The sequence below is a fragment of the Morus notabilis genome, unplaced genomic scaffold (genome assembly GCF_000414095.1).
Source record: "Morus notabilis unplaced genomic scaffold, ASM41409v2 Scaffold1185, whole genome shotgun sequence".
In the NCBI taxonomy this organism is placed as follows: Eukaryota; Viridiplantae; Streptophyta; class Magnoliopsida; order Rosales; family Moraceae; genus Morus; species Morus notabilis.
Window position 1 is genome coordinate 298,201 of NW_010357564.1, and position 10,232 is coordinate 308,432.

General features: G+C 31.2%; 1 protein-coding gene across 1 annotated transcript; it reads left to right on the forward strand.

Moving 5' to 3' along the window:
* Window positions 1-3,593: 3,593 nt before the first annotated feature.
* On the forward strand, window positions 3,594-4,347 carry LOC21401206. The gene has a single exon (XM_010090156.2). It carries the CDS (start codon window positions 3,797-3,799, stop codon window positions 4,166-4,168), a length of 372 nt encoding a protein of 123 aa, XP_010088458.1. The 5' UTR covers window positions 3,594-3,796; the 3' UTR covers window positions 4,169-4,347.
* Window positions 4,348-10,232: the final 5,885 nt, after the last annotated feature.

Consider the following 10,232-nt stretch of genomic DNA (forward strand, 5'->3'; position numbering starts at 1 on the left):
CATTTTAAGCCTCATGGTGCCTTGTCAATTTTACAATTAATTAGAAGTCCATATATGTTTTTCTTTTTCTTTTTTTCTTTTTTTTCTCGAACCTACATTTGCATGACGCAACACGTAGGACATGCTATTTTCCTTAAAAAAAAAAAAAAAAAAAAAAACGTAGGACACGTAAAGTCATGTTAAAGAATAGGTAGATAGAGCTTTTAAAAAAGTAACAATAAAGTAAATAAAGATTCCGCTTACTTACTTTAGTGTTAATTACAATAACGTTACCATATATAATTTGTTCGGATGGTTCCAAAACATTGATCGAAGTATGCCAAGAACCACCTATCTCCCTTCCTACATGCAATATAGGACTGCTTTTTTAAGTTTAAGCCTTCTCTTCCTTCGGTCTAATCCCCCCATCCCGTGACTTGCCTTTCATTTTCTAGCCCTTGTCTCCTTCACCTACGATTGCTCCTATTTTCCGTTTAATCGCTAAAGTACTTAAAGGACGAGGAGTGGTGACCTTCTATTGGGCTTTAAGTACTTAGTAGCTATACTTGACCGACGTCGGCATCATACAGTAAGACTAAGGTTTGGTTGGACAATAATTCGCTTTACTTTTTAGTAAGCCCTTATTCTATTCATTCAGAATGGCGGGCCTAAAACGCTTTATTTTGGTAGGCCCTTATTCCATTCCTTCGGAATGGCGGGCCTAAAACAGCTAATGTGGTCGTTTAACGGATAGCTATAACCCATGATCAAAGTATACGACCACTCGTCTAAGTACAGGTGGAATAGCTCATTGTGGAGGGTGCAGAACATGGTAGGGGCATGAGTGAGTCCAAAAGGCATAACCAAATCCACCCTTCATTAGTAAGGTTGCTTGCTTGTCACACAGGGCAAGAAAACGATAGCGATCGGTTTGGGAGCGTCACGGGGTGGTGGCCGTGCCTATATGAGGAACTTGTCGCTTCCTTCTCCACTTCTTCCTCTCAAGTCGAAGCGCCTTCAACTGCAGTAGTGTTCGGTTAATACTAAACACGTGAACGTTTAATTTGTTACATGACATTAGTAACATTAATAATACTAGATTATGATAATTGTGATGTGAAATGTAAAAATAGTGCCTTCATTCACCTTGACGTGATTTGGGGAAAACGAAAAGGGAAATATTTGTAACATGATAACATGTATTAAATGCACTTGAACATTTAGTTTGTTATGTAGCATTGATAATCACATTAGATTATGGTGACGGTCATGTATTGAAAACATTGGCTTAATTGTGGAAGATATTATGTTATTATTAGAGAGCACACTGACGTAATACTTTTAGTTTATGGTTCGTGATCACTTCTCGTTAGAGGAAATTCCTCCTTCTACTTTAAATGTCGTGATTGTTGAGTCTACTAATTCGTCATGATAAATAAATTCTAAAAATTTAATTATTTTTTGATAAATTCATCACAATAATAAATGATCATGCCGCAATAAATAGATGAAAAATTTTAAAGGTATAAGAAATAATCTACTTATAAATTTTGTAAAAATTTTAACCATTATATTTTTGTTTATTTAATACTATTTTAATGTAGTTTGATGGTCAAAATAGAAATCAAAGATTTCCACAAAAAGAAATAGTGGAACATGTTTATTTTTTGGGACTTTCTTCAATAATCTCTGTAAAAATGAACTATCAATAGTTCTTTACTTTTCAACCATTAAATCTATATCAGAATCTATCTGTTCTACATACTTTTTTAATCTGACGTGATTTTGATCAAATTAAATATTCAAAAATTGAAACTATCAGTAGAATGGATTACCGGAGAAATCTTTTATTTTTTTTCCTAATATTTGAATCCATAATTCAAAGCCGTTGTCCGTTTAATTCGCTGATTCGAGTTTTTAATTCGAATTGAGATGTGACTTTATGTGAGAATTTTTTATTGTAGTCAAAAAATTAAATATGACTATTTTTTAAAAAATTTTTACTATAATAAAACTTAAATTTTAAATTCAAATCAATAAAATAAAGTAAAGGACCCAAATCTCCAAATTGAAAAAGTTTTTGGAATAGGATTATTCTCAATCGGAATAACTTTTTCGGCCTCGGATTACCGCATCATGTGATAGATCTTATCCTGCCCATAAACATACAAAATATTTGGTTAAATCGACAATGAGGCGCATTTGAAGAACACGTGCATACGACAATTGCAGTGAAACAACAAATGTACTTGTGTCGCCTGAATTTTACTTGTTAGAAAGACTATAATACCCTCCCTCAACTGACAATTCCAAAAAGGAGAAAAAAAATAAACAAGGAAAGAAAGAAAAGAAATTAGCCATTAATATAACCATAGTAATATTAACATTAGTAAAAAAGAGACAAATACTGCTTAGAATGCATATAACTTAAATTTATACTCTTTACACTTATTAATACTTTTTAGTTAAAGAATTATATTAGTCAAATAAAGTAAAAATCTTATAACAATGCATTCAAATAGTAAATTTACCAATTTTCTCTTATCCAATTGAAAATTTCATCTACATTGATATTTCACTTGATGAAATTCTAATTAGTATATGTCTCCTCAATATATGACCATACACTGTTTTTTTAAGGATAAATGTACTCCTAAACAAGAAAACACAAACACTGCAACAAAAGACTTCCGGATATAAGCACAACTTAACCCGATTAGTGACCAGTTTTGCTACTTATAGTGAAATTGTGGGAGAGGAGAAACGTGCATGGAGCTCATATAGCGGGAAAATAAGGCGACGATCAAACACATGTACGGCTTTTTGAACACACCTCTACAATCGATAGAATCAAAGACACCTATAAATTAAAAGTCACCTAACACGTTGTCAAGACACAACTCAAATGAGTGAGACCTAAAAGTAAAATTAGAAGGTGAAAAAACCACATAAGTTATTAGAAACAAAATAATACATTAAAAAAAAACTTACAAAGTGGAAGTAACGCCTTTATTTTAACTAAATAACTGGATATAAAGCTCCAACACATAAGCCAGAGCGAATCTGACCACTGTAAGCGGCATAACCAAAAATGTGATTATTTAATTATTTATCAAAAAGAGTATAGGGTATGAAATGAGATGTAATTATGAACTGGAATATTTTCAGTCTAATATGTTAATCCTTATACTTTTATCATTTTGATATGATTCACCGTGATCTAAAAAATTAGGAAAACAAAAGTAAAAATTCAAAGCCACGTGAATCTTTATGGCCAAAAAAAGTATGGAGTCATGGGCACCAAATAATACAAACCTAAGAAACAACATAAATATTGAAAGCACTGTAAAAGGAAAGCATCAAGACTTTTTTTTTTTGAAAAAAAAAAAAACCATTTACTCAATTTTTTTTTTTTTTTTTTTTTTAAAAAAAAAAAAACCATTTTCTCAATTTTTTTTTTTTTTTTTTTTTAACTTTCTTCACCCACATTGTGAATTACCAAAAAGTCTATGGGCAGTTTAGTAAATAAAATTGAAATGGACAGAATGAAAAAAGTAAAAAAAAAAAAAAAAAAAGAAAAAGAAAAATTAACACAAACGCACTCCACCATTACTTAACACTGGAGAGAATCTCTGCACAGAAAACTCAGAGAGGGAGAAAGAGGAGAGAGAGAGAGAGAGAGAATATCTCTCTAATTGATAAAAACCTCCCACAATCTATCAAATCTAAACAAAATCCAACACAAATTACACAATCTCACTTATCTTTCTTTCTTTTTTTCTTTTTCTTTCTCGCCAACCAAACAGACCAAAAAGTGATGGAGATCCCGGAGAAGCTGATCAAGTTCAAGATCCACATCCTCCTCGCCCTTCTCCTCTGCGTCGCCGTTTCGGTTCTGATCCTCGTCGCTCCGAGATTCCTCACCATTTTGGCCTACTTCTGGCCTCTCCTCGTCTCCACCGCGCTCTTCCTCGCCTCCGTCCTCGTCTTCGGCAAGACCACCGCCGCCTCTCCGGCCGTCGCCGACAAAGCCGGCGAAGGCCTCCTCGATTTCGTCGCCGGCCAACCGGACCACCACCACGGCCATCATCATCATCATCATCCGGTCGAGGGTTTCAAGGTTGAAGAAGAAGATTCAGTCTCACATGGTGAACACAGAGTGGAAAGTTCCAACTCCAAGTCCGAGTAGTGAAAGAAAATTAAAAAAAAAAATTTTGTTAACTTTTTTAGTTTTCATTTTTGAATTTTGATTTTTTTTTTTTTTTTTGGGGCGTTTTTTCCTTTTGCTTTGTTGTAGTTTGATGACATTAACGCTTCACTGTGTATATCCTGCGAAGAATAATGCTAGATGCAGTCCCTTTTCATTTCTTTGCTTTCTTTTTCTTTTCTTTTTTTTAAAAAATGTTCTTTTTTTTTGAGAAAAAAAAATAGAATTTTTTTTTGTCATTGATATTGGTATTACTATTACATAAGCAAAAAAGAAAAAAGAAAAGGGAATGTTCAAATTTCAATTTGATGGCTGACTCTTGGCCGTAATTGATGGCCGTAATTTTTTTATTATAATGTTTTTTTTTTTTATATATATAACTCAAATTAGAATTTAAATTGTGTAAATAAACACAATGTGAGTTATAAAACACGAGACTTTCGAGATAGAATTCACATTTGATTAGTCCTTATGTTTAAGAACGTTTGTGCCTCGTTTATATTTTATTTACAATGTGAGTGTGACTATCACTTGTGACAGTAATATATATACACATATATATTGAAAGAATTTGTGGTGGAAGAGTTTTGGAGGGTCAAAATTGTCATTGAATTCTTTGATTCGAATTTATACAAAGTCCCGTTTAGTTCGTTGATTCGAATTTTTAATTCGAGTTGAGATGTAATTTTATATGAGAGTTTTTTACTGTAGTAAAAAAGTTAGATATAACTGTTTCAAAGAGCTTTTTACTGTAACAAAATTTGAATCAGTGAAATGAACAGGACCTTTAAAACTTGTAATAGCTCTGTATTTTTAGTTTAGTTCAGAATTGATGTATGAATTCTTTGACAATTTTTCTGAGCTTTATTATATTGTTTTAAAATTTTCCACGTAAGCCCTAAATAGCTTCAGCTTGCAAAGATTCCTAGTACAGATCAATAATTTAAACGGTTGTTTATTGTTTATAGAATCAATAAAAATAGAATAATCAATAATGTGGTCTGGTTTAAGCAAGTACCAATGGTGAGCTGGATTGGGAATTCAAATAGGTTCGAGTTTGAAAGTTTTACACTTTACTGCTTCAGCACTTTTTTTATTGCTCAAGTTGCTATTTTAAAGTCCTTTTTGTCTCTCTGCCTCACACGGTGGTACCGGGAAATTTTGAGGTTGTTCTTTAGTAACAAAACTCAGAAAAAATTTAAATTTGAATTATAATTTTATTTAAGTTTATATTTTTTTATAAAATTTGAGTTTAAACTCGAGTTTGAGACTAAACTAGAATTTAAATTTTCCCTTCAACTCGAGTTCATAAACTCGAACTCAAGTTAATAAACAATATTTTATTTATTCTTAAAAATGTCATAACTTTTTCGTTTTAATTCTGATTGAGATATTTTTTTTCTATGCATTCACAACGAAAAGAAGAATAAAACTCCACCCATATACCATATTAAAATTTTTCATCACCATTGAGTTTTTATTAAAATACTATCTAAATACAAATTTAAGTTTTGACTCACCCAAACACAAACTCAAAAAAATTCTCAATTCAAATCATAACTCAAATGTGCGCATCCAAACACAAACTCAAGTTACGACTTCAACTCAAATTATAACTCAAACTCAACTCAAAATCATCATTCAAGTCACCCAACTCAAAAATGCAAAAGAACAACCTCTTTAACAGTCGAGAAATTTTCAATTTTAACTATTGTTTTTGTCAACTATATTATTTAGGTTAATATACAAAATATTAATAACACTACAGAAAATAACTTGCAAGATATAAAGTGATAATTTATAAATTAAGATAAATTCAACAATTGTGAGAGAAATAAAATAATGTTACTTTATTTATGTCATTTTTAAAAATTCTAAAAAAAAAAGTCCCAAACTTCATCATTAGCAATAGGACTAGAAAAAAAATGAATTAATGAGTTCCCTATTTTTAGTTGTTAGATATATTAAAACTGTATGTTCGTTCTGTATATTTTTTTAATTTGATGTAATGTTAACTAGATCCAAACTGAAACTATTGGTTGAACTATCCTATCAGAGAAACTTCATATTTTTATTTGTAAAAAAAAACCTACCATTAGTTTCTTACTTTCAAGCGTCTGATTTGATCAAAATCACATCAACTTAAAATAAATATGCAGAACAGATAATTTTTAATACAGATCTGCCGTCTTAAAACAGAGAACTATTGATAGTTAATTTTTTTTAAACCTACCAGGGAAACTCTCTTTATTTTTAAGATTAATTTGTACTTTTAGTTTTGAATTAAGCCAAATCTTATTTTATTCCTTGATTTTTAAAACGTTTTATAACAAGTTTTTAATCTATGAAATTATCCTAAATTTAACTTTCCGTCCATTCAACTCTTAAAATCTTGATGAAATAAGACACGCTACAACATTAAAAACGGAAAAAAATGCTAATAATACTTTTTCTATTACTCTTTATTAATTATTTAACACATATTATATTATCATATTTTATATTTAAATAATAATATTATATGTACATAATAAATAATAAATATAAAAAGTGACAAATATAATAATAGAGAAAGTGATAGTTTCTCACAAAGGAAATACGGAAGTTAACCCGTTTTAATAAACGTCAGCGATTACCGCATGATCGCGTGGGGCGATTTGTATTCTTAAGCAGAACTGATCTCTGACGTCCGATCAAGATGATACGGGTCCCAATGCCTCTACTTGATTGACTTCTTAACGAAAAAAAAAAGGACCCACAGTTTAACAGCGTATCTAGTGGGATGTGGGACCCACGAACTGGTGCCTTTTAGGAGACTTCAAGGGATACCATGATAATCTGGTGGGTGTTGGACCCACAGGAAAGTGCAATCATTCACTTTTGACGATCGGGGCCTATGTCGGTCGGTAGACGATGATGATGCATTATTAGTCAAGATATGATCTCATATATATAGCCCATTAAGGGCCCATTTGAGAAAATCCAGTCCAAGTTGAGCGACCAACCTATTCTCAGTTTTTTTTTTTAAATAAATATTTAGAAAAACCAAACCTCAATTTAACACTTTACTTTGATTTAATTATATTGCGTAGGAAAATTTGGAAAACAAAGATAAAGGCCCCGTTTACTTCACTGATTTTAGTTTTGTTACAGTAAAAAGTTTTAAAAAACAGTAACATCTAATTTTTTTATTACAGTAAAAAGCTCATATAAAATCACATCTCAACTCAAATTACAAACTCGAATCAACGAAATGAACGGGCCCAAAAGCATCCATATCGTTGGATACATTACTCACAAAGTCACAATCGGGGCCAGTGTTTACATCGTGTTATTGTAACACTTATTTTTCTAACTGACAAAATACATGGAAATAGACGTTAAGAATTAACTTAAATAATGTTATTGTGTTATAGTTAGTTAATTCTAACATCACGTTGAATTATATTTTACAGGTGAACGCGACGAGAATTTAAGGTATTAAGAACAAGGTCAAGTCATTTTATGAAAATTCTATATGATTTCATATTTATTTTGGTGATTTAATGAATTTGTATGATGCTATGATTTGATGATATGTTGTTTTATATGACATGTGTACACACACATACAATAGGATGAAAGATGGCATATTCATAGTCGGCTTATATAGCCTTATTAGATATGATTTGGATTTGTCATGATCAATAAAGGAGAGTAATCTGCATGTGGGAATAGGAATGGAAAGGAGGGGAGTAGTTGCCGTGGATTTTCTTGGATTAATTGCTTCAATGACAGTCTATAATCGCCCAAATTAAGCCAATTAGCATTCAAGTTAATCTCAAAATTTATTTGGAAATTTCCCTTTATATGCATGTTGACCAATGAAAATTTTACTTCTTTTAAGCAGCCACCTCTCTTTTATTCCTCTAAATTAGTGCTGTGTGTTAGGGCCGGTAATATAGATCACGACTCGAAAACGACACGAATTTTGCGGGTTAGGATTGAGAAAAAAGAGATTCGGGTCAGAATTGGGTCGACTTGAAATTGACACGAAAATATACGAGTCAATTTCGGGTTGGACTCGCCTAACCCGAACACGACACGAAACTCGTAAAAAACTAAAAAATACATATATTTTTCATTTCATATTTTAAATTTTATTATGAACTTGTGATATCATGATAGTTATACTCAAAATCTTATACTATTATTTGCTTAATTTTAATGGATGTTATTGTAATTTAGTCTATTATGAATTTTAAGTTATTTTTAATATGTAAAAAACTAAATAAAAGTATACAATTTTTGTGTCAATTTCGGGTTCACGGGTCAATTTCGTGTCACGGGTCATTTTCAGGTCGTGTCATGTTAACTTGTAAAGTGATCGTGTCGTGTTTGTGTTGCGATTTTTAAAAAATTTCGTGTCACGGATCGTGTTCGGGTTAACTGTAAATTTAGAAAGAAACGATCAAAACACGATACGTGATACGAATTGTCACCTCTACTGTGTACTGTCAATAGGTATTATTAATTAAAAAAAAATGCACGTTTCCTTAAAACATTCGTCTTTTTATTAGTTTTGTTTTCCTTCTCATTTTCTTTGCCGCAACATTTCTAATTGTGATTGACCATTAGTTTTGTCAATTTGCTTTTTTCCTAATTCTTTCTCCATCCTCTCTTTCACGTCTCTCTCATCCACCCTTTCACAAAAAAAAAAAAAAAAAAAAAATCACAAGAGAACCTCCATAATCAGCCATCAAGCTCATCTCTTAATCTTTCTTAGCAATCAAGATAAAAGAGATCGTTAAGGTATGATTCCTCTTATTATTTATTCTTTTGGTTTTGAATTCTTTAAGGGTACGGATTTAATTGTCAATGATGACTTTTGTTTGAAAAAGAGGAGAGACGTATTTATGAGATGATGATGAGTGAAGTTGTACCATTAATATGAGTTCTATGATTCAAGGTTATTCGATTTTTAATTTGATACTATGATTTTGAGTGTAGGTTTCTTTTAGATTTTATGTTAGTCATAGTTATTATTTGATTGTTTTGTTTTGTATCTTCCTAGAAAGCATGCTATAGGGGTTGGCGATTTTGGTAATTGAGTTAATAATAGAATTATTAGTTGTTGTACAACCTAGAAACATGCTAGGATTTATTTGTGATCATTTATATGATGGGTGTGATTCTTTTGATCGTCATTTTGTAGGTATAAGATATATATATATATATATATATATATATGCACGTATTTATATTTCTTTAAGTATTAGAAACATGTTATAGGGTTGAATAATAAATGGAATGTTGTTTATACATGTTGAGGATAATGGTTTTGTATTTTATAGAATTTTTGGTGAATTTTCGTCCTAGTTTGAGTGCTGGAATTTCTCCAGGTTTCATGTCTGATTTTAAAACAGTGTTTTAGGGACCAAATGAACTCTGTTTTTAGCAAATTAGATACCGTTGGAAAGATCTTGATGTCTATTTTCATTTGGCACCAGTTTCAGGTCGTTTTGAGTTTTTTTATGATTTGTTATGAATTTTTTAAAGAGATAAATGTCAGACTGTCAGTTTTTGTAAGATTTGGAAAATTAGTGTAATTATTGAGATTTCTTGTGTCTTGATGTTATTAAATGATGGAATTGGCCTTTTAGGCGCTGTTTCTAATATGATGGATGAATTTGATGAATTAAGTTTTTTTTTTTAATTTTACTATATTTATGATTTATGGCATGAACGGTTCTAGAGGCGAGCACTCGAGGACCTCATTTGTCGCGTCACTGTTACAAAATTTAAAAAGGTTAAGTAAGGTGCTCAAGTAAGTACACTCTCACCTGCAACATGAATTGAATAATTGAGAAGTATATGATTTTGACGTTTACGATGATGTTATTACGCTTCTAATAATCCTCTTATGATGACGTTTTGAAGAAAAATGTGTATATGTATTTTTATGTTTTTAAATGGCATTGTATAGCTAGATGGTGACTGGTGAACAGTCTTATTGTCACGGTTGGTATGAGATTTGCTACCCCATGCTTTCTGTGTCTAGCGCGCT

Coding starts and splice junctions, on each gene's coding strand:
- LOC21401206 (XM_010090156.2), top strand. CDS start 3,797: ATGGAGATCCCGGAGAAGCTGATCAAGTTCAAGATCCACATCCTCCTC.